This window comes from Marmota marmota, unplaced genomic scaffold, assembly GCF_001458135.2.
Source record: "Marmota marmota marmota unplaced genomic scaffold, marMar, whole genome shotgun sequence".
NCBI classification, from domain to species: domain Eukaryota; kingdom Metazoa; phylum Chordata; class Mammalia; order Rodentia; family Sciuridae; genus Marmota; species Marmota marmota.
The window spans coordinates 74,266,867-74,292,887 of record NW_026000026.1 but is presented as its reverse complement, the minus strand read 5'-3'; the positions used below and the strand labels follow the sequence as shown (position 1 = coordinate 74,292,887).

Here is a 26,021-nt window from a genome sequence, read left to right as displayed (position 1 = left end):
AAACCACTAATAACCAAACACATTTATCCAATAGAAGTCAGATGGATCACCCATCAGTAATCTCTATAATCACCCATGTGAATCCCAGCTAGGCTCCTGATTGGAGAGGGAGATATCATTTTGGGGAAAAAAAAACTGACATGAGGCCACTCAGAAAAGACGATGTGGCACATCAATAACGTTCTCCTAACACATCAAGGGGATGTTACTTGGGGAAGATATAACTGTGGCAGTCCCAGGAGCCTAAGGTGACAGAAGGATTATTTCAGGCATTTCCTAGAAACAACAGGGAAGAATTCGGCTAGAATCACCAGGGGGACTGTGAGCAGGAGCAAGAAAAGGCAAATGATTCCTGGAGAAAACCATTATGCCTTCAAGTTATTGCCCAAATTTGCAGGTGAAACTGTCTAAAGAGACCTTTTACATTTGCAGGTGGGTGAGAAGCAGACTCCTCAATCTAACAGGGAGATCCTCCTCCACAGAAGCTAATCCAACCACACAGGAAAACTTCCTCTTTCAAATGCCCACATTTCAAAGAATGACAAATAAAGACAATTCTAGTAGAATAATAGTTGCCTGTCTAGGTTTAACTCCTTTGGCATATAATAGCAATGAGACAAAAAAATTACCTTTCTTTGTAAAAAAATAAATAAATAAAACTCATTAAGAAATTGCTTGTTTAATGCATATTATTCATTTTGAGGTTCTTTTAGTCTCAACAAATAACAGCTATACACACAGCCCATCAGGTACCCCATGGGATTTGGAGGTTTCCATATTGTCCAGGAACAGGCATTCCTACCTCAGGTGGTCTTGGATCAAGGCAGGGCTCTCTCTATAATAGCAGTTCCCCCGTGCATTGATAGCTCTAGCCCTGGACCAACAGAGAGCTCCAGTCTCAGATTAGATGTAGGGAGCTGTAAGGAAATGTGAGAGCAACAGTGGGGACATTTTTTCTGCAAAGGAAAAGTGTATACCAGGGTTGAGAGAAGAGAGAAAAAGAAAAGAGTGTGTGTGGAGGGAGCTCTCTTGAGATAATATTTATAATAACTGCTGTAATTCAGAGTGCTACACATGCAAATAAAATACAAAGGATGACCTCAATCTCCATGCCACCTTTCTGAGGGAACTGAAGTGGAGAGAGTTAAAGGAACTTTCTTCCTTCTCCTCCAAACCTCTATTTCCTTCACCCTGCATTAGTATTCTCCATAGAATTCCTCACGGACTAATAAATTAGATACAGATTTTTCTCCTGTACCCACTAGAATATAAAATCCATGGAAGCAGTGGGCATAGTAGCCCACATGTATAATCCTGGGTAATTAGGAGGCTGAGGCAGAAGAACCACAAGTTCAAGGTCTGTCTCAGCTATCTAGCGAGACCCTGTCTCAAAATAAATAAATATATAAATAGATAGATAGATAGATAGATAGGTAGGTGGGTATGTAGCTCAGTGGTAGAGTATCTCTGGGTTTAATCCCCGGGACACACACACACACACACACACACACACACACACACACTCCATAAAAACAGAACTCCCCCGCCCTTTTTTTTTTGCACTGAAGTTTGAACCTAGAAATCTGGTGAATGCTAATACATACACTTTATCACGGAACTACACTCTCAGTCCCCCTAAGTTTCTTTTCAAATCACTGTACCTTCAGCACTGAAGTTTAACACTGACTCCCAATAGGTATTCAGTTTATAGTTGTTGAACGAATGTTGACTGAATAAGCAGAAGATAAGTAAAATTTTAGAGACATCTCTCTAGGCAAGTTTCCCCTACATTTCATCAGAGAGCAGCTGAATCAAACTAAGGAGTCAAGCAAACAACCCCACCTGGAAGCAACCCTTGTTTATCCTTTGGATTCCACGGTCTGCTCTCTGGCCATTAAGATGGGAGAGGATGGTTGATTCTGGCGGAATATGCAAGCCTTTGGCATGTGCACATCTTTTAGGTCACCAGAAATAACTTGGAAGAGTGTGTGTGTGTGTGTGTGTGAGAGAGAGAGAGAGAGAGAGAGAGAGAGAGAAGAGGAAAGGATGCGGGAAAATCAGTTTTATTTATGAGACTACTGAGCAGTTAATTTTTAGAGGCGGGGACCACTTAGGCAGGGAGACCTCAGAGGCGGGGCTCACCATTGGTGTAATCAGCCCTGCCCTCCTAGACTTCTTCCAATCTTAACAAGCCCCCTCACCCTCACCACAGTGGTATGAAGAAAGCATTTGCCTATGAGTTTCTAATCTGGGGAATTACTGCAATATGTTATGTTCCTGGTGGGACGACCCCTGACTTCTTTCTCAGTATTTATTTACTTCCTCTTTAAAAATCAAGATCTTCCAGGAAGGAGTTGGCACCATGCCATTTCTACTGGTCCTTATGGAAGGAGAGGGGGCTCTGTAAGCACCCACTGAACTGTCTCCCTTGTTGGAGGTGGGGCAGTCACACGTCTTCCACCCAGGGAGTAGGAGCTGGGTGTGTTCAGAGCCAAGGACTGATCCTACAGCCAGCCTGTGTTGGTGCCAGGATTCAAACCCAGGGTTTCCTGCTTTTCGGTCCAATGTTTGGGCCATCTTTCTTGCTTGCCTCAGCCATTAGCTAGGAATTTTGTTTTGTTTCTTAATTTCTTAGAATCTCAGTTATGAGTCATTTTCTTTCAAAGAAGATTCTGAAAAGTGAAAGGCTAGTAGTGTCCACGTGGCACAGTGAGAGCTTTCCCCAGCTCTATCTCACCCAGGCGGATCAGCTCCATCCACAGGCAGTGGCCTGTGACTCCGAGGTCACAAAATCATAGGCCTGTGTTAGTTAACTATTGCTGCACATCAAACCACCCCAAACTCAGTGGCCTAAAACAGCCACAATGTATTATCTAACATGAGTCTATGGGCCGACTGGGCTGCTCTTCAGTGCGTCATGCCTGGAATAACTCATGTCACTTCGTTCAACTAACTGCTTGCCTGGGTATGGGGCTTGGCTGGGAGAGCTGGGCTTCTCTCTCCAATGGTTGTACATTCTCACAGAGGCTAGGCTGGGCTTCTGTATGTGGTGGCTGGGTTCCAAGAGGATGAGAGAAGAAGGTGCAAGGCCTTGTGGCCAGGGCTGGGAAGTCATATGGTATCACTTCTACCACATTCTATTGTTCAAAACAAGTACCAGATTGAAGCCCAGCCTGGATACAAGGGCTTCAGCTCTTAATGAAAGGGGCAGAAAAGATTCTGGGCCATACTTAATCTATTGCATGTCAACAGGCATAAGATCTCAAGGAGCAGAGCAGGCTAGTGTTGAGATTGGAGGAACCAAACAGCATCATCTCCAACCAAGTAACAACTGGGTTTGGTGTAGTAGAATCTTCTACCTTTTCAAAAGAAGATGGAAATCTGAATTAAAAAAAAAAAACATATTAGTAGACTTTATTTTTTTAAGGCAGTCTTAGGTTTACAGAAAAATTATTGCTAAATCTGTTTCTTCTCCCTCACCCCATATTTCCTCCCAATTATTAACATCTTGCATTAGCATGGAACATTTGTTACAACTGATGAACAAATATTAATACAGTATTATTAACTAAAGTCCACAGTTCATATTAGGATTCACTCTTTGTATACTGTGAGTTTTATGGGTTTTGACAAATGCATGTCTGTATCTACTTTTATAGTACCATGTGGAATAGTTTCACAATGCTAAAAATGCCCTGTGCCCCAACATTCATGCCCTTTCCACTCTTTCTGAATCCCTGGCAACCACTGATCTTTTTACTGACTCCATAGTTTTTCATCGTTCAGAAAGTCATATATTTGGCATCATACCTTTTTATAGTCTTTCCAGACAGGTTTCTTTCATTTAGCAACATTCATTTAAGGTTCCTTCATGTTTTTTTCATGACTTGATAGTTCTTTTTAATATTGAATAGTATTCCACTGTCTGAACATACCTCAGCTTATCCATTCATACTTACTAAAGAATATCTGGATTGCTACCAAATTTTGGGAGTTATAAATAAAGCTGCTGCTAAAAAAATCTACGTGGATGTTTGTGATATGGATATAAAAATTTTCAAATCATTTGATAAATACCAAGGAGCACAATTGCAAGATTGTATGGTACAAGTATATTTAATTTTGTAAGAAACTGCCAAATTGTCTTTCAAAGTGACTCTACCAGTTTGCATTCTCACCAGTAATGAGCGAGAGTTCCTGTGGCTCCATGTCCTCCCCAACACTGCGTGGTGTCAGTATTCTGGAAGTCTGACTATTCTAAAAGGTGTGTTGTAATGTTCACTTCTTGGTGATGTACGTGGTAGAGCATCTTTTCATATGCACATCTGTTACCTGAACGTCCTTGGTGAGGTGTCTGTTCAGATTTTCAACCATATTTTAATTATGTAGTTTGTTTACTTATTATTGAGTTAATTAAAGAGTTCTTTGTATTTCTTGGATACTAGCCCTTTATCAGATATGAGTTTTGCAAATATTTTTTCCCAATCTGTGGTTTATCTTTTCATTATCTCACCAGTGTCTTTCACAGGGTAGAAGTTTTTGGTTTAAATGAAGGCCAACTTAACAATTTTTCTTTCACTAAAAAGTCATCATCACACCGAAGGCCATCTAGGTTCTCTCCTGTTATCTTCTAGAAGTTTAATAGCTTTGATTTTTCACATTTAAATCTACGATCCACTTGGAGTTGATTTTGGTTAAAGGTGTAAGGTCTGTATTCAGATTCATGTTTTTGCATGTGAGTATCCAGTTGTTTCAGCAGGAAGTCTGGATTTTTTTTATATGAAGTGTTCTAATTTTAAAGATCTGTTCAAGTGTTTGTTGTTGTTGTTTGCTGGTAGTGGCAGGGGTGCAACTACAACTCCCTTCCCCTAATACATGATTTTAGACTGTATTTATCCATCCTGGATCATCTCCACTCCCTCGTTCCCCTTTCCTGGAATGCTCCTTCACTTACCCATCCAAATCTTCCTTAATGTCCACCTCGCCTTCATCTTACTTTTCCCAATACTTTGACCTGATGCATATGCTCACAGATATTCAGTTAATATTAACCCCCTTTTTTTTTGGTAGTGGGGATTGAGCCCCAGGGCATTCTACCTTTGAGCTACATTTTTTATTTTGAGACAGAATCTCACTAGTTTCTGAGGCTAGCCTCTAGTGATCTTCCTGCCTCAGCCTCCCAAAGCAGCTAGGATTACAGACATGCACCATTATGCCTGGTGACAGTGAACTCTACACATACTTAAAAGCTATAAAAGTCCCATCTCACGTTGTCATATGCCACTGCATTTTCTCCTTAGTCAAACTGTACACTCAGGAAGGAAAATAATTGTTTTAGTCAGATTTTTAGCTGCTGAGACTGAAAGACCCATCCAGAGGAGGGTCTTTCAACTGTAGAGGAGGAAAGTTTATTTGAAGGCTCATTGTTTCAAAGGTCTCAGTCCATTGACAACCAGGTCATTCCTCAGAGCTCAAGGTGAAGCTGAACATCATGGTGGAAGAGTATGGCAGAGGGAAGCAGCTCACATGGTGATCAGAAGGAGTGAGAGACAGACTCTGCTCTCCAGATACAAAAAATATACCCCACAGCTATGCTCCCAATGAACCACTTCCTTCAGCCACACCCCACCTGCCTCCAGCCACCACCTAGTTAATCCCATCAGGGCTCAATTCACTGATTAGGTTAATGCTATAACCTAGTCATTTCTCCTTCAAACCTTATTGCATTGTCTCACATGTGAGCTTTTGGGGGACATCTCACATCCAAACCATAACAAGAATTCTCCTTTTCTGGTTTCCCCTAGGAAGTTTAGTACAGATTTGGACACAAAACAGATTTAGCAAGATTTGCTGATGATTTCAGACCAGCTGAACTTTGGTACTGGTTTATCAACTGTCCTTTGATTTTTAGGAATCTAGCTGAAAACCTGCCAAAGATTTGAACACAACAGCCTTGCCCTCCCTGGCCTGGGCAGAATGATGGCAACACTAATTCTGATGCCTGATTTAGCTTTAGGTTCATGCCAACAAGAGAACCTTAATCTCCTTGGAGAGCTAGGAAAGGTTTACCAAAGAGAAAAATGTATTATTGGAGGCACCAAAGTACGCTGAGTAACAAATGTTTCTTTCATGATGATTTTTACATGGCCATGATGATCGTCCAGTTCACTGTGAAAATGAATAAATGAAATAAAAAGAACAAACAGTTTCCTGGTGGCTGTCTCCTACCTTATGCCTAAATAATCACCAAGCTAATAGCAGCCCTCTGTCTCTGCCTTTGTTTTATGGTTTCCATCTGCATCAAGTATTCTCATTCCAGGATCCCTGTAAACCTCTAACTGAACAACAATGGAGGGAGTGAAGGGCTCCAGCTCTGGGTTCTTGGTTGGCTGTGACTGGGCCTGGTTACCCTGGTGTAGTGTGCTGACAGCCCCATCAGAATTAATTACTCAGGGGAAGTACCATGGCTTCCATCTGGCAGGAATGCCTAACTTCCATTCATGGTCCATCCAGGCAAATCCCAGGCAGAAGGACCTTGGATTTGAGGGACAGCTAGTGAACCTGTTTACTAAACTCACAGGGGCTTTGGCATGGCCCCTACTCAGGGACCAGGCAAACGCCAGCACCAGCACTGGCACTGCTACTCCCTCAAGGAACAGCCTTCCCTGGCCTCAGGATGCACAGGGGGAGTCAGAAACTCATTCAGCTTGGGGACAGAAGTCTTGTTGGAAACACACCTACACGTCTACCTCTAATCCTCTTTTAAATACAAACAAGTAGAACTATTTCTGGAATCACCCTCCCTTCCTGGGAAAGACTCTCAAATCTGCATTAGGCAGGGAATAGTCCACCTGGATGGTCTGAAGTTGGCTGAGTGATCTTCAGTATGTTATAAAACACAAATCACATGTAGATATCTTAAAATATTAAAAATCCCAAGGCTTCTCCTCTAGGACCTGTTTAAAAGATATATTCCCCCTTTCATTTAGCTGCCCAAACAACCTCTCAGTACACACTGTACTCAGTGGTGACTCAGGGGCCCTGAGTTACCAGCCGCTAAAAACAAAGATTAAAGACCATTAGTTGGTATTGGATGGCTAAAGTCAGAGGGTGTTAAGCAACCTGGGCAAGAAGTTCAACTTTGCTCATGCTGAGCAAGAAATAACTTTAGCCACTGCAAGGTACAGAAATGTAAACCAAATGGAGGAAAAGGAAGGAAAAAAAAAGAAAGGGAAGAAAATAGAATCCTCTTTAATTTTAGGAAATCAGGTATAGGAGAGCCTGAGGAAACATGCAGAAAGGCTGGGTGGGTTCCTCCGCAAGTTCATTCATAGAGAACCAGAAGAAACCCATTGCCCAGAAGATGGACAGATTCAATAATTTTAAGCTCTTGAGGCATGGTCCACATCTTGGTGAACAGACACACTACCAAAAAAGGGCCAGGAATTAAACTTCCTGAATGTCCATACAATGTAAAGCTGCCAACAACTAAAAGAAGACCTGATTTTTCTCAAAGATTTTACCTTACACGGTAGTTACCTATCCATTACATGTACTTTTAAAGGCCATTCTGGAGTCATTTTTCCTCTCAAACATTTATTTTCCCTTAGTCTGTTCTAAGGCAAAAAATCATTAGACCCATTTTGCAGATCTGTAAATATCTTAAAGAGATGGAACCTCTGGGTGCTGTCATGCAACCACAGCACTCCGAGGGTCAGGAGAAGGCTGCTGACATGCTGGTGTCTCACCCGAGTGCTGATGTCTCTCCAAGTGAAACAACTGCCTGGAGACAATCCGTGGCTGAGCCTCAAGTTATTTTCACTAGAGAAAGGCAAAGTCAACTCTGTTTTTCTTGACTTTTATACAGCTGTAGCCTGAGAGTCCAGCTGTTCTGGTCATGGCCTCACATTCTTTCTGCAAAGGCTCTAGCTGACAAGATTTATAGGATGGTCTGAAGAAGCATGCTAAGCAATGCTGGATAAATTCACAGGGGAGAACTTTCTGGATCTAGTGGAATAGTTTCTGTGGGGGATTGGACAACCAGTCCCCACACTGCCTGTCTTGGCTGTAGTGCCTAAGGCTCAAGATAAAGCCAAAAAAAAGGCTCTTTCATAGTCTTTGGTGAAAGATCATAGTTATACTAAGGTTTGAGGATATGAAGACCCAAAGGCCAACTAGGGGCTCTTCCTTTTTGGAAGCGGGCACAGAGGTAGCACTGAACATTTCCAACATAGTCAGGGGAAGGGAAACTGACACAACATGAATGAAACATACTTGGCTACTGATCTACAGAGCTACTACAGTCCCTGGATATTTATGAAATTAAGCAAATTTCATGCCCAGCAGCCAGCACAGGCAATAGCCATAACCAAAGCCATCTCAGCAGGACAGTAAATCAAGTTCACCAAGGCCAAGAAGCAGTATGTTAAGAATAGTGACTCCCCTTTGAGATGATGATACTTTAAAAAAATCCAACAAACCAGCCAACCTCCAAGTTTAGGGAAAAGGTTTAAATCATGTTCATGGGACTATGGCCCAAAGTCAGGTGGGACCAGAGAGTAAATTCTGGCACAATGGCTGACTGGGGCCCTTGTGTAGCAAGTGGGTGGACGTCATACTTACAGTGAGTTGGGCCGGGTGGGCTTGACCACATCCAGGTCTGGGTCACTGGAGTTCATGTTGGGCTGTAGGCTGCTGCTGGAATTAAGGACGCTGTTTGCATTTGATGAGACAGATTCCAAACTGGAGTTGATCATGCTGTTCCTTTGTTCCTCTGCAGGGAAAAATGCCACAAGCCCCATGTTAATATTGTATAGGGACAGTCTATTTCTACATAAAACAAAAACTGAGATTCTTGAAGCTTAGAAAAAAGACATAGGAACAGGCTAAAATAAGAGTGAGAAGGAAAGAGTCAAAAGGAAATGGATGACATGAAAATTTGGAGCAAAATCCCTTCCTCATCTTAACAGGATATACCTTTAATATGAACCAGACTTTTTCCGTAAGAGTGGTCTTGCCATGGCACCTGAAACTGTGTCTTTTTTTGACTAGTGGGCCCCTTGCATCCAAATAGATGCCTTGGCTTCCATGACACTTGCCTTTTATCTCACACTCTGGCCTTTACTATTAAACAGGCCATGTCCTACCTGCATTTTATAGCACCTCACTATAGAATATCTACTATTTGGCTACCAATTTCCTTATGACTCAGCTCGTCTAAATTCCTTACCCCACCCCAGACACATCCTTCTGGGTTGCCTCCAGCTTCACATATTTGATGTTTAACTGCAAGTTAATTCTTCTATATATAGGGCTGTAAGAGGCTGCACTGTAGTCTGCTTACAACCAAGAAAAACCCCAGTCCATGGTCCAAGCAGTCACAATCATGCTTGGAGAACGGGACCAACCCAGGAGAGAGGAAACCTGAACTCTTTTCAAGAACCCATCTCTGGTGGTTGTGTGGCCTCAGGCAATTTCCATTTGATTCAGATTCTTGATTAATGAATCTACAAAATGGGGAGAACAAGAATTGCCTTGCACAGCTCATGGAGCTGTCACGAGGATCAAGTGGGATCATATGCAGGAATGTGTTCTGTAAACTTTAGAATACTGCTCAAAGAAAAGAACTTTCTGTTTCTTCTCATCTTTAAAAACTTGGAACCATGCATTGAAAAAAACATTTTGGAGCTGATGTAGCTAAATGACACAGGCACCATGGGTGTAGCAAAATACAGATTTGGAATGTCATTCTCATCCTGCAGACATTACAGATATACCATATGAAATCAACAGATGTTTCTGGCAATTATTTCACTTGTCAAGAAATAAATGTAGAGGACTGGGGTTGTCGCTCAATGGTAGAGCACTTGCTTAGCATGTGTGAGGCACAGGATTCAAGCCTCAGCACCACATAAAAAATAAATAAAATAAAGTTATTATTTAATCTACAATTAATTTTTTTTTAAAAAGGAAGAAATGTGGACAAATTCTTAATTCTTACTGGGCCTTTCTGACATGAGTTAGATGTATACCATAACCCTAAAAGGACAGACTGGAATCACTCACATGGCAACTGACAGGTCAACATTGGAACTTGAATCTCTTTAAGTAATAAAGGGGGTAATATCATAAGAAATGCTTTCCCCTTTGCAACAGTCATGTCATGTCTGTAAAAACAAATTATGCTTATATAATGATGTTAGAGTAGTCTTCACAAATCTCTCTCTCTCTCTCTCTCTCTGCCCGCCCCCTGCCCCCACCAATATCCCTAGTATCTTGGCAAATTCTAAAAGCCCCAAAGAACAGACAAAAGATCTATGAGGTTACTGGGAGGTTCCTGAACTCTTAAGCAGATGTTGATGAAAATAGATTATTCAAGTGATTATTGCGATTTAGAATTATTCATAATTTAAGGGCTTAACTTTCAAACAGAAACAATCCAAAAGAAAGAGAAACCATAAGTTAACATTGAGCAGGAAGGTTAATAGGGCCTGTAAACAGGAACTTGCTACTAGGAAGAGAAACAACTCTCAAATTACATAATTAGGGGATCATTGAGAAAATGGATACACCACCTACCAGTATGAATCAATATAAATAAAGTAAAACTTTCCTTGCACAAAATACTTATTTTCAAGATTCCTGAAGAGTGAGAAGAGCTCAAGACCACATGTAAAGAAAGGGAGTGAAGATGACATTCCTGTGACCTTCAACTGTAGACTTTTTCTATTTCATACACCAGGAGAGGTGAATATTTTATTAATTTTAGTTTAAGAAGTATGAGGGGCCAAGTTTGCATGACACAGTTGTTTGAATTCTTAGGAAGGAGAAGAGAATAAGTGTAGCTCATGTCTCTCTTGTGATTATATTCACTTTGTTCATGAGAGAGTTATGATCCTACAAATCAAAAACAATATCATTCTAAAGTTATATTATTATTATTTTGGCAGTACTAGAGATGGAAACCAGAGGCACCTTACCACTGAGCTACATTTCCAGATCCCCCACCTTTTTTTTCTCTAATTTTTAATTTTTTTTAGTTGTAGATGGACATAATACCTTTATTTTATTTTTTATGTGGTGCTGAGGATTGAACCCAGTACCTCACATTTGCAAGGCCAGCACTCTACCACTGAGCCACAAGCCAAGCCCACCCAGCCTTTTTTTGAGACAGGATCTCACTAAGTTGCAAAGGCTGGCCTCAAACCTGTGATCCTTCTGCATGAGTCTCTCAATCAAGTTGCTGGGTTTAGAGTCCTGCACCACCATGCCTAGCCTTGATATTATGGTTTTTTTTTTTTTTAATGTTATCAGATCATTTCCTCCCTCCCTATTATTCATTACAAAAAAGGAATATCTGAGATGAAAACTTCCTCAAATTTCATTTATTCAATGAATATTTATTGAGAGCCTATTGCATATCAAATAGGGTCCCCAGACAATAGATTTCTACCATAGTTTTAAAATTTTGTTTAGACTGATATTTATCAACTTGTACAAATTTGTCTATGTCTACCTTCCTCAGTAGACTATAAGAAACTTAACACAAAGCTTTAAAACCAAAATTGAAAACAACATTATATAAAGGTGTTTTGCTTTCTAGAATATCAGAATCCCGATTTTCATAAGATATAATTCTAAAAACTGGATTTAGATAAGCGCTTTTAAGAACATGTCTATTGTGACAGTATTGCAGACTGGTGTCTCATGAGCTAGTAGGGAAGTCTCCAGCAAACAGAGCACAGTATTTGTCTGAAATAAACCTGTTAAAGAAAGAAGATAGTGTGGAGAATAAGAACTTGACCCACTATGGACTAGAAAAGTCAACAAAATAAAACAACTAATTCAACTTGAAGGTTTCTAGTATTTCATTTACTGGAGGATATAGGCATTCTTTTCTTAAAAAAGGAATTCTTTTTGAGGTTCTAGTTTGATATGTATGTGTGTATGTATAAGGATAGACAGAGACAGATAGGGCTCTTTCACAGATGTACAACCTATAACATAACAAAACAACAATAAAAGCAAAATATCATGGAAAGGAGTTATTTGGTCAAGAAGAAAACACAAAAACTGCATCATAAAATTCCAGGGCTTTGCAGTCAAGACTGTCAAATATGCATTCTAAGGGGCAGACCCTTTATTGGCATTCCTTGGACCATGTAACAAGGAAATCCAGAAATCCAGGACAACTACAGTGTTTTAGAGATAAGCCTCATTATCTGTGGTCTCATTATAACTTTCAGATAGGAGATCTGAGCAGAAATATTGACAACCTGACTGAGGGTGAGTAGGAAGGTAAGGTTTATTCCAGGGGAGTAGAGAGTAAAATCAAAAGCAAACAAAATGTTTCAGTGGTTATGGCAAATGATATCAAGGCAAATTCTAATCTGGAATAAAATAAGGAATAAAGATAAAATGATTCAGTAATGTCCCTCAAAATAGGAGGTTGTTTTTTTTTTTTTTTTTTTTCCTCTCTTGCAAGTAAATGAGTACCTGCTCCTAACAGAAATGCACAGGAAGAGGCAGCCTGGAAGATGTCTTTTTAAATAAAAATGAACTGAATCCTTCAAATAATGGAGCTGGACTTCCTTAAGTCACTGATGATTCAGTCCAACTCTGGTATCCTCAATCAGAAGGTATACAGAGGATTGATGGCAATTATGTTGTTGGAGGAAAAAAATTATAGGATGGTGGACTTCAAAGAAAAAACAACAACCAGTTATGAGTCAAATCAACAAGATCATAAGGAATCATTTAAATGACAAAAGGAGAAAGAATGCCCACAATTTAGGAATGCTCCTGAAGGTTCCAGTCAGTAAGAATGTTTGCCTTTCTCAAAAGTATTGGTCCACAAGAATATTTTTTTTTTGGTATTAGTTTCAGAAAAATAAGAGCCCAGAAACAAGGAAATAATGAAACAAAGCCCCAAACAATATGTGTCAGTAATGTTCCTTTCATGCACATATATTATATGGACTGACAAACTGGATGTAAGCTTGGTCCATAAGGAGGCCTGCTACTCAAGGGCAGGCATGTACTGTTTGGCCACACAGCATCCATTCAAGTGACTGTGAGGTCATGGTTTACTATGTACTCCTGGTGCCTAGTCCATGTACCACATATACCAAAGCTCCATGAATGGGGATGAGATACATAATGTGTGTAAAGGTATAATCTGCAATCATACTTTATTCTGTTGGAACAGAGATTTGTGTGATTAAATTTTTCAGGTGCATCAGACAGGGACAACTGATGTCCTTAAAACCAATGTACTGCTGATAGTGGGCAGCTTTTTCGATTTTTGTACAAATCGGGAGTGGAAAAACATGGGTATGTAACCAAATCACTGCAACTAAAAAAGGAAAGCTACAAAATAATTTTGGTGATATTGTACTTGTTCTGGGGGTTGCCATGGAAATCTGGAAGCTAAGCTACTTCACTTTCCATATTTACCAAGTGACTCCTGTTCACTCTAATGGCAACCCCATCACATACGGGAGACAGGATCTGTGTTTATCACAGAACCCACAGACGACGCCAGGAAAGCACATACAGAGCCAAGCCAAACTCACGCATCTTGGCAGGCCTGAACACGTCTGGCCCACTGAATACGCAGAACTGGAGGGTAAATATGAAACACAGATCTTTGACGTCACTTTGGGGGAGGTTTCCCATTATGCGTGGAAGTCTGTAGGAATTCAGGCTAACATATCAGCTTTCCACGATGCCAGAGTCTTGAGGTCAAAAGGAGGGAAAAAGGACTATTCTTTCTAAGTAGCTCCTGATGCCTCACAAAACCAAAAGGAAGGAACTCTTCCTACATAATCAAATGAGGGGGGAGTTACCAGGCAGAAGGAAGTTTTGCAAAGAATCAGAGTTCTATATACACACACACACACAAAAAAAAAAAAGAAAGAAAGAAAGAAAGACACAGGCAAAATACCTAGAGGCTTTCTCGTGCTATGGCTGGGAGAGGTGTACTTTCTCTTGCTTGTTAAAGTTTTGCAATGAAGTCTGTAATGTATCATCTTGACAAGATAGGATGATAATAGCATGGCAGCTTAATGAATTTTGCAATAAAAAATGATGAGTGCACAGCAATTTCTCAGTTTACCATCTCTGGGAAACACCCAAGTACATGAGAAGCTTAGAAGCTGACTTTCTGAGGCAGTTTTTTTTCCCCTCCTATAGTTTTTGCTCCTGATAGTAGTGGGCATGCCAAGCCACAGTAAAATCTGAGGTGGTCTGATTTCATGCTGACTCAGTCTCAGTCTCTATGATAAAAAATAATCTTAAAAAGCAGTTTGGGTGATATGTTTGGGCATACAAAAACAGTTCAGGCAATGTTTTTTAAAAAATGTTTAAAAAAAGCTTGGGCAATGATAGATTCAACAATTTAATGGTAAGTGAAAAAATATGGCCAGTTACATTGTTTTGAGCATACACACAGTACCTGATATTAACACTTTTAACAGTTTGTCTTCAGTACAACATTTTGTCTCTGGTTTTGGTGCTGTGTGGACTGATGAATTCTTGCCCCATTGCACTCATAAGAACCTTTTTCTTTGCAAAGGGGAAAAATGCCAATAAAACTGGATTTCATGAGAGAATGGGAAAAGCACTGTGGCTGGCCTGGGATTGAACTGGTTCACAGGAATGAGACGTGGAGGCACAATGGGAGGCCTGACCATGAACCACCACCATTCAGAAAAACCACAAGGTAGAAGTGAGCCTTAATGGCTGAGCAGGGAGTTGAATGATCAGTTGGACCATTGGACCGACACTCCACAACTCACAACTTGGCCCTCTTTTCCTACTTGAGAACTTATTTTAAGTAGAGCTTCTTGCCCTTCAACTTAGGAGTGCCTGGTGTCTGAGGGAACCCATCTAGACTGCTTACTCTGCTCCTCTCTGGAAGAAACTACGTATTTATTTATTTTTATATCATGACTCATTGCAAAATGGCTTGAGATAGTAAATGGAAGGTACAATTAGGGAGTTTTGTTTTTAATAACTTAAAAAGAAGTCAATACATAATAAATGCACATTCTTCTTCAATTTAGAAAATACAGAAAAGCATACACATAAACAAATACCCTGTATGAGCTGCCCTCCAGCTATATTTATTTTGGCATATAAATGTCCAGCTATTCTGCTCTATGTAGGAATACTGACATGCACACACATACACACACTTTTTAAAGAAAGAAGGATCAGCCAGGCGTGGTGGCACACACCTGTAATCCCAGCGGCTTAGGAGGCTGAGGCAGGAGCATCACGACTTCAAAGCCAGCCTCAGCAACAGCAATGTGCTAAGCAACTCAGTGAGAACCTGTCACTAAATAAAATACAAAATGGGGCTGTGGATGTGGCTCAGTGGTTGAGTGCCCTTAAGTTCAATACCTCTCCCACCTCCCACCCTCCCCCCAAAAGAAGGATCATATCACACACAGGGAAAAAGGACATAATGCTGCCTTATGTGCTTCGTTCATTTAGTGCTGATGCTCAAGATGTGAATCTTATTTAACTTATTTACTTTCTTACTGTGGTTCTGGAGGTTGAACCCAGGACTCCATGAATGTAACCACTGAGCTACAAAGGTTTTTTCCACATAATGATCATGTGCTTTTTTCCACATAATGATCTACATTGAACTTTTTTCTTTCCATTAGTGTTCCACACATCATTTTTAATAGCTACATCAACTATGTGGTTTTCAATCACACACATAACCACACATAATTAAGCCAATAGCCACATTATACCTTCTGCAGCCCGTGTGACAATAGGAACCCATATGGACAAACATACTATCTGCCAAAGCAAACGGGTGTGTCCAGAACGCCCAGGATCTCCAGAGGCAACCTGAGAAATGGCACATGCTACAGCTTTGACTGCTCAGAGAAAGGCATAATGTAAGCCTTTGAGTAATATGAATTCCCATTTTCAACAAGGAAGACACACATGAGAAGTATGTAAGCTGAATTCTCAATCTCTCACTAGGCCTGTCTGGGAGAGGGTCCAGGATGCATTAACTGAACTAAAAGAATTAATCAGAGCTATAATCCCAGCAGCTAGTTAACATGATCCATGTGAAACAATGGCCAGGAACCCGCTGCCACCTTCCCCACAACACTGTACAACATATCATAGGCTGCTGATGTAGTTGTACTCAAGCATCAAACGCACTCTCTCTGGAACCAGAGCAACTCAGCATCTCCCTCACTGTGGGCCTCTCCCTTGGAATCTGTAGGCTCCAGAAAGGGATTATTTCCTTAGTCAACTATAAGGTAAAACTATAGCCTGATGAAAATCATCGTAACTGTAGCTAGCTAACAGTTATTAGGTGCGTTTTATGTTCTAGGCTGAGTGTCAAGTACTTTACATGCTCTGCCTCAATAATAATTACCCTCTAGGGCAGCTATTATTAGTGATCTATTTTAGAGATGAGAAAACGGAGGCTCAGAAAAGTAATGTCTTCCAGGTCTCAGAGCTGGTAGGTGATGGAGACAACAATAAAAACAAAAAACAAAACAAAACAAAAACTCAGTATGACTATGGGGCCTCTGTTTTCAACCACCATGCCAGCTGCTTCAAAGCCCTGAGGGGAGTCAGAGATGATCTGGTAATGAATGACAGAATACAAGCAAACTTCACTGTCCCCACCTTGCTAAGCCAACTACAGTTAGCATTGGCACCACCAGGGTGCTTTTAAAAATACAGATGCCTGAGCTCTAGCCAAGATCTCCTAACTCAGAAGAGATGAAGCATCTATATTTTTAATAAGCTCCCTACAATCTAATGCACACTTAAGTCCAAGAATCACCATTCCAAGTAACTCATTTCAACCTCTTGTGTACATCCTAAAAATCTGAAACAAACTCAGTCACAAATGTCACTCTGCAACCTTTTGGAAGAAATCAAAAGGTACAAGACCTTGTTGCTGGTTCATCCAATCTCTCTGGTCTACCTTCTACAGTTGTCCTTAAAAAGTGCAGCTTGGATGTCAGTACCTTTCACCTACATATACCAGTCCCATTTCTGCTAGATGATATATTTGTGTGGAAACTTGGAGATTAAATAGTAATCTCCTTTGCTACCATCCGTCTGGCAGCACAGTTGAAAAACCACGTTCCATCTGTTCGGAGGTGATCGCAAATGAGAGTGTCTTGGCCCAGGATATTAAAATCCACTACTGAACGCATAGTACTCTTTGCAGAGTCAGTGCTAGATTTGGAGGGGAGGCGGTCATGTGGCAGCAGTCTGCCAGTTTGCATATTAAGGAACCCATTTAATATGGTTTAACTGCCCCCATGGTAGCTCTGGAAGCAGGGACAGATGGTTTTTATTGCTTCTGTAACTCAGCCTAGCAAGGTTTTTTACTTCGGTGCCTCAAGAACTGACAGAGGCACCCTTTTGGAGATAACATAAGATCCAGTGATGGGATTGTTCCTGGGTAACAAATTCCTCCACTGCCATTGGCTGATTGTATGACCACTTACCTTCTCTAGCCTTATTTACTTGTCTATAAAGTATCAATGAGGACCTACCTAATGGGATTATAAATTGTGGGATAAGAAGAGATCATGATGGGCTTTAGGAGGCATTTGGCACATGAGATGAGCTATAATTATTTTTACTTTTATTGTTATTGAATGAGGCTCAAACCTAATAGGACCTCAGGGTCCTTTATCAAATGTGCCCATTCTATAGTAGCCCCCCAGGTCCTAACAGGCTGACCCCCTGCTTTATAAGAGTTTAACCTCCAGGTTCCTGAGTATAACTGGAACCATCTTCCTTTGGAAGTAGGTTGGGTTTGCAGACTTGGTCACAACAGCCCACTTTCACAGAGCCACATCACCTACGGAATTGTCCCATACATTCAAACTGGAAATCTGAATAATGGCTGGCTAACGGTATACCTTTGAGGTAGGCTGGTTAGAATTCTACTACTTCATTGCTAGTGATCTTGAGTACATTACTTATAAATATAAATAACTATAAATCCTATCGTAATAAATAAAATATAAATTGTATTTTCTTCCAACTAGAAAATATAGACATTTACCTGTGAAACAATTTTAAAGTTTAAATGATGGTGCTATATGCAGTGCCCAGAGTGAGAAACCACTTGACAAGTTATAGAGTCAGATATATTAAACACACAGAAACAGAAAACAATTACTAGGAGAAAATGTCTTCCAAGTTCATTTGGGGAAATTATTTTTCCACAGTCCTCTCCTCATTTTAGAGACTACCCACTGCTATTTACAAAAAGGACTCTCCCCCATGCTCCTTCTGTTATATACTACAGACTTCCTTTTTGTCCTTTGGGTCAGAATGGGACCCTCATTTTCTTTGGTATTTTTCTCAGAATCCTTTAAAGAAAACATTTCTTGATCAACTACAGACAACTCTGATATCTAGTCCCTCATCACTAAAACATTCAGTGGTTTCCTGATGATTTTCATGTTTTGCTATGATGTTTTCTAAACCATGCCATTTCCCACCATTCCTTTTCTCTTTTCCAAAGTTTCATCTCACGGGTACTCCCATTTCATTTCTAGCCCCATTTCTACCACACACCGCCTATGCCATGAGGAGTCACATGCTTTGTAACTGACCTAAATCTCTACCCAGCACAGAGCAGGAGAAACCATCTGGCTCCTCATTCTGGAAAGAGACCACTGTCATTTTAAAGACAGCTTTACCTTTCGGGAAAAGGAAAAAGCCATCTGAGAAGACTCCACACTCATTCCCATAGGACAAAGAGGAAGAGTCATGGCAGGTGTCTGGGCACACAACTGGTCTACTGACGTGGAAGGATAAACTCCTCTGGGAAACAAGGACACCTCAGTAAGCATCAGCTATTATACCAAACGCTTCTATGAGTCTGAAGTACAGGTACAAAGACAGAGGACTGCTTCTATCAAACTCCCAAGGTGTCTTTCAGGAGTGTCCTCTATGGGAAAGAGAAGGTAAATGACAATCTGAGGCAACAAGTGTTGGCACAGAATCAACTCAGAGAAAAGAATGGTCTGCAACTTGTGCACAGAGCAGGCCACTGTAGAGAGGTGGGGGAAGCTACAATGAAGATGAACAGCTGGGACTTCTCCAAGAAAGGCACCTAAGTGGGCTACTACAGAAACCTCCACACCGTTAAGCATCTCAATTGGAGACTGCAGAGGTGGCTGGCCAACGAACGCAGAGAGCATAATACTTCAGTGGTTCAGTGAGGAGAAAAAGGACCTGGACTCAAAAGATTAAGATAAAAGAAAAAGGAGCATGGACTCAATATCAGATATCAGGCAGACACATGTAAGAGGAAAGGAACTTTGGAACAGTATGGGATGGCGAGTCTGAAGGGAGAGAAGAGGTATGTGTGCATGTACTCATGCCTTTGTGTGAATGTGTGTCCACACAGTACAGTCGCTCAGACAGGGTATTTGCTCTGGGGCAAGAACATGAAGAAAGGTAAGGTCACATTAAACCTCACATGTACAACATAATACTGACACGAATGGTGAGTGTCCACAGCTACGTACAGAGCTTCTGACAATATCAGACCCGACTGTAGTCAAGTGCACAAAAGAAACTTGAGTTTGATTTAAATTAAGAGGATATATTGGAGTCAGTCAAAATTAAGGTTTAGAACTGTGAATTTCAAACTAGGGGACCCATTCCACAGGTGGTACACTAGCTAATTCTAAGGTGGGATGTGGATGAACATTTTTTTTTCTTAATGGCTACATTTTATTTTAATGAACAATAGAAAATAATACAGTGAAACCATTAAATTAATATTTTTAGAGATTTTACATATTGAGATTAGGCCACATAAAGAAATGCATTGCTTTAAAAATCATTTTAAAGTACCTGGAACAAACAGTAATCATGAGTTATGTGATTGTGGCCCTAATAGCGAACAGAGATTTATGTCAGTGATTGAAGTTTAGGAAGCACTGAGCTTGGTGTGTAAAGAAGCCTTAAAGTGAAGAACATCATTCTATAGGAACATGCATTTTTTTTCCTACAAATTACTTGCATAATCTTCACCTGTACTTTAACTCCAAAGAGTGCTTTCTTTAAAAAAAATATTTATTTTTTTTTAGTTGTAGTTGGATACAATATCTTTATTTAACTTGTTTATTTTTATGTGGTGCTGAGGATTGAACCCAGGGCCTCACACATGCTAGGTGAGTGCTCTACCACTGAGCGACAACCTCAACCCTTCCAAAGAGTGCTTTTAATAAAGTTCTCTGCCTTTGTCAACAGACTAGACAAAGGGAAGGTGAAGGGTGTGGAAACTTTTCAGTGCCCATCTCCTGTTGGTCTGACAGTGATGAGGGCATTGCCACCCAGGAGGTGTGAGCCCTGCAGCTCAGGCCTCGTCTTCCCCGTGCATGGACTCTCCCTCCTATGCTACAATGTTTGCCACATCAGCCTGGATATCACTCCAGTTTCCCAGAGAAAAAGGTGTGTTCAAAACAAACTATAAAACACACTCACATATTTATACTTATATATACTTTCTCATATGTATATACATTCACAGACTTTTCAATTAAAATGTTTTTTTTTTTTCTCTAAGAAAGACGGGAAGCAATGTTACCCCCAACATCTGAGAACGTGGAGACTGCAGCCCATTTCTGGGGTTTGCTTCCTCGTGTTGAGAGGAAAGCTCTGTCATTTTCCTGTCTCCCATCAGCACTCGCAGACACAGCAGCTTGTTCTGGGGCTTAGGCAGGTCTGCTTTCACACATCCTCAACTTTCATCCTCTGCCTTATATGATAAAATTAATCTTGGACAAAGATCTAATTGATTTTCTCCTCATCTCTGTCCTTCCCGACATGCTCCAGAGTGTGCTTTAAGACCCATTCCAAGGCTGCTTCTGTGCCAGTGTGACCACAAACCCAGCACTATCTTAAGCTTAGGGGAATTGACCAACACTGCCTGGCTTACCCCAATCTTTGCTGTATGTTGCTTTGTAGGAAACCTTAGGTGACCATGGCTTTCCTGGAAACTTGAGAGGCACCGTACCCTGTAGCCTAATGCCTGGATTTTTCAGTACATGGAGGTGAGATCAGTCCTGTTCCACAGTCTTCTTGTTATACACAGAGGGGCCAAGGCTATGTGCATACCATGGAAAGAATGAACCCAAACAGATGCTTAAGAGGAATGTGGGCTACTATTAGGAGGGAAGCTAGTGCCAGGATAGGGTCAAAGTCATCAGAGTGTACATATCCACTGACCTAGAAATGTTTTTAGGAATTTATCTTAAGGAAATGATCATGAATATAAGCAGATTTACATAGAAGAATGATAATAGTAGCTTTACTTATTAAAACGAAATATTTGCAAGAACCCAAATGGTGCTAAACATCAGGATGCAGCCTTCTTGTGGGATACTGTGACATCCTGAAATGCAGTGAGGGTAGGAGGCAGGGAAGATTTGCATTCTGGACTTAAGATAAGGAAGGCTGTTACTTTTGAAATACAGGGATTAAACCAAAAAATCACCCCCCCCCAAAAAAAAAACCCAACCTTTTTTATGGCAAAGAAAATGACAGATCTCAATCCAGATATGGAACCTTTCCTCTTCAAGGCAAAGCAGTCACTGTCCTCTTTGTGCTTTTGCTGGACCTCACACAGATCAGCAGCAATAATTATAACAATAATACCACCAAGCCAGCTTTTACTGAGCACAGACTCTGCACCTGACACTGTTTGAAGCACTTTCATCTGCACAATGGCCCTATGATGCCCAGCAAAGCTGGAGGCCTCTACTCCTGTAGTATCCCATGCGGCTCTCCTACTGCAACAGCTGAGACGAGACTGTCTCTGTTAGGGCCCGGTACCTGATCACCACCAAGAATGTAGAAACCTTGAGAAACCATTATTCCTCTTTTCCAGAAGTGAAGATAGGTCACACAGAGCTGGGGGGGCAGCAGAGGTAGAACTCCCATGGGGGCCACCGGGGGTCACAGCAGGTCAAGCTTACCTCCAGGGCATTCTACTGCCTCCCCTGATGCACATTTCTCTATGCTGACTTACCACTGTGTGCTCACTGGGCTATTTCCCTTACTCTGTTTTGAGCTGCTTAAAGACAAGGCCCCATTTTTTACATTCCCGCCTGTGGCAGGCATCACATAAACCGACAGCTGCATGTACGAACCAGCCTTGGTAACTGCGTGCGATTAAACAATAACTAATAATGGTAGCAGCCATTCTCAGTTAATGATCCTTGCCCTGTTCCAGGCTTTGGGCCAGATGTTGAAATGCCTAATTCCACTTAATCCTACTTCTCTAAGGGGGCATTTTCATCCCTGTTATACAGGTGAGCAAACTGAGCCTGAGAGAGATAAAAGGCTTGCCCTCGTGGAGATGCTGGCACAAGAACCAGTGCCTCCCTGCAGAGCTGGAGGCCTGCTCTCCGTCCCTGCACAAGTCTCTTATTACAGAAGCTGAAGGAAGATAGGGCAGTGTAAGGTCTAATACCTGATCCCTACAAAGAACTCAAAAATCCTGGAAGGAAAAAACAATTTGATACATTTGCTGTCTGGAACAAGGAGGACTTATTCTCTAATTAATTCATTAATAAGTTCCATGTATTTTAAAATGCCAACTCTACACCAGGCACAGAGTAGAGAAAGGGCAAGGAGAACCAGGTCCCGCCCTCACAAAGGCACATTCTAGTATTCCACATGACTCCCTCTAATGGACATTCAATTACAAACTGAGAAAAGAAAAGGAAATCAATTCTATGGGAGCTACTAAAACTAAGGGGCCAAAGAGGCCACAGCTGACCTCCTACTGTTTGGCATGGAAAAGAAACTCAGGTGTTAGTCCACAGACCTGCAAAGAGAATCCTCAACAGCACCCCTGCCTTCATTCTTGGCAGTGCTGCTTCCTGTCCTACCAGGGTTACTCAGCAAATGGGACTTGATGGGCATTATGAAGCCCAGTCTTCAAGCACCCAAAAGGCCAGCAGCATACAGAGAGACCAGAGGTGTCCATCCCGAGCAGTGGAGGCAGCATGGGATGTCCCTGAACACCACACTGTTCTAGAGCAGCAGGGACTCACGTTTCTCTGTCGATTGCATGGCATGGAAGAGTGTCAGGGGCCTCTCGCTGCAGGATGGGGGCTTGGAGTCACCACTCTTCTTCCGAGACAGGTGCAGCTGGGCATTGGTGAGTGGCACATCAGGTAGGGTGTTAAATATCTGCAAAGGAAGTTTCACAAAAAGGTTACACAATTCTGCAGATTAGGAAGAAAGCACAGGTCTGAATTGGTACAACTGAAAGTTTGGTGGTGACTTAGACTCAGCAAGAAAAGATCAGAAAAGATCACAGGCACATGCTCAGGAGTCCACCATGAACAGTTCTAAGAACATCAAACCCCCTCCTTCTAGAGCTGGTCCCAGAGTTTGGTAACCGTTCACTTCCACTTCTAACTCCTGCCATACTTTTTATGAATCCTCTTTTTGTTCTCTTCTCTGGGAGAAATAGGAAACAGCTGAGATAAATATAAGCAACTGTCTGTTAACAGTACTTAAAGCTTTTTTAATCTTTGTCCAGAACCAATTAATCAAAATCCCTTTACCTTTTTCCATTGGTTTTATTTCCCAGTTCTTGATAATGTTTTACAACTTTCTTAGACTGTGAAAACTATATTTAAATAACATTCCAAGAACAACCCAGAGCAGGCTGCCCTCTCCCCTCCTCCTCAACTGCCCTCAATGGGAGCATCCTCTCAGCTTAGCAGCCCTGTTATCTGTGAGGCTGAGCGTCTTTTCCTTGCTTAAAAAGTGTGTGTGTGTGTGTGTGTGTGTGTGTGTGTGTGTGTGTGTTTGCTTTTTTTTACCCTGGAGGAAAGTGTGTGTGTATATATACATACTAAAGACAATTTGGAAAATGAAGAAAAGATTCAAGAAAAAAAAAACTGAGCTTCTCCCAATTGTACTACTTGGAGGTAATCACAATCAGCATTTGGGTTTTATTTCTCTATGAGCTTTTTTCTTTGGAGTTATTATCATTATCATCATCATCATCATCGATAGCTAAAAAAGTGAGAATAAAATGATAGACAATGAACTCAATTTCTTAAAAAAAACAAAAATGAAAAAAGAAAATGAAGACAAAAATTATCACAACTCTTACCTTTTTTTCTGCAGACAAAAGTATTCTAGAATTTACTAAATATAATAGCCATCACTTACATGGTGCTACCATGACTACAGCAGCCGTCACTCACAGCAGGCTCCCTAGGTACCAGTCACTGCACTCTATGCATACACAGCTGGCTTAGTTCTCAGCAACATTCCATATGACAGCTAACATCCTCAACATTTCATAAGGAATTGAGGCACAGAGGGATTAAGTTGCTACAACTATACATATAATTATAGATGATAACACAGGGCTTTTTTCCCCAGATTCCTTTTTAAATTCATATAATAATACTCATTCATCTAATCAGCAAAATTCTTTTGAGTATCTACTTTATACTAGGCACTCTGGGCATAACAGTGAATTAGACAAATATGTTCCCTGTGGTTAGAGACTTTGGTTTCTAGAACTATGATTTAGTAAGTATTTGCCACACCAGGCACTAGGTAAAGTGCTTTGCATGAATTCGCATTCAATACTACATACACTTTTCCATAATGGAGATTATATTCTTTACACAGCTTTGTATCCCACACATTTCATCTAACATTATATTGCAGCATTTCCTTTCATTAAAAAAGAATCTTCAGATTTGATTCTTGATGGTTACATAACCTCCTCACTAATTGAGTTGTCCAAATTTATCGATCTATTCAATACCATCTCTTATCTGAAATAAGTCTCCTTCTGGATTTTTTTTTTTCCTTTATAACAGTCATGAGTCACAAGACGTGAATGCCCCGTGCTTCACCTATGGTGGCCTCAGACACCCCAGAATCTTTCTTTTGTGTGTGCATTTAAAAGCAAGATTCAAAAGCTGATATATAGAAAGCAAAGTCATAAGAATTATAACAATTTCAGCCCAAACAGCTGCTCTCCCTGAGTTGGCAGGTCCTTGGGCTCCAATGATACCAGCCAGCTGGTTAAGTCAGTCTTGCTCCCAAACACAGCTGTCTGAAGGCAGCATTATCCTATCTTCCCTAGGGGACTGAAAATTTGCAGCAAGACAAACTGAATCACTATACAGAGCTGAGATAAACTGGGGCAAGGGGTAAGAAGAGAAGACTTAAAGCAAAAGCAGCAAGATACTCTTGCTTCCAGAGCAGTTGGAACCCCTAATAACAACTTGCCAACACTTCACATCTCCCATCTCTTTTTGAGTTTCTGCAATGGAAGACAAGGAAAAGACTATGGTTGTTGAGCTCTAGGACTACAATCTCTAAGAAGCTTTCTCCCCTCTTGACCTTGTTCACCAAACAATGGTGAGCCATGGCTGCTCTTAGGTGACATCCTAACTGTGCACCATTATCATCAGCATTTTAAAATGGCTCCTACACACGCCTGTGAGCACCTGCCAATCACTGTTCTAGGTGTTGCACACAACTCATCCCCAAGCTGAGGGTCAGCTCAATATAATAAGAAGAATGACTGTTTCAGTGAGGGATCTCCTGACCTCCCACCCAGTTAAGCAAGACAGGGACCAGGGCTGTAGTGGTCATCCATTCTGCAGGTTCTCTCCAGCTAATCTTCATACAGAAGCTGGTGCCCCCAAACCCACCAGAAAGGATTCAACAAATCATGGCATTTCTTGGTACCGTTCTGCCTCTGGCCTCAGGTACAGCACCTTCAGCAATCTCTAGCTAAAAGCATTTGAAAACTAATTCATGTAGGGCACAGCAGCACATGCCTGTAATCCCAGCAGCCTGGGAGGCTAAGGCAGGAGGATCAAAAGTTCAAAGCCAGTCTCAGCAATTCACTGAGGCTCAAAGTGAAATCCTGTCTCAAAATTAAAAAAATTTTAAAAAAAGATTCAATTCCTGGCACCCCCCTCCCCCCCCCAAAAAAAAAA

At 41.1% G+C, this 26,021-nt stretch overlaps 1 protein-coding gene across 8 annotated transcripts in view; it reads right to left on the bottom strand.

Moving 5' to 3' along the window:
* Window positions 1-26,021, bottom strand: part of Arhgap26 (Rho GTPase activating protein 26) — a 411,269-nt gene that overhangs the window by 69,336 nt on the left and 315,912 nt on the right. For 7 of the 8 annotated variants that reach the window (XM_048811731.1, XM_048811728.1, XM_048811733.1 and 4 more), the window contains exons 19-20: window positions 23,088-23,226; window positions 8,623-8,773 (exon numbers count right to left, since the gene is read on the bottom strand). In XM_048811731.1, coding sequence (XP_048667688.1) covers window positions 8,623-8,773; window positions 23,088-23,226 — 290 coding nt within the window. Of the gene's footprint in view, window positions 1-2,065; window positions 3,360-8,622; window positions 8,774-23,087; window positions 23,227-26,021 lie in introns of those variants that run through there. The other variant, XM_048811734.1, reaches the window with a different exon arrangement.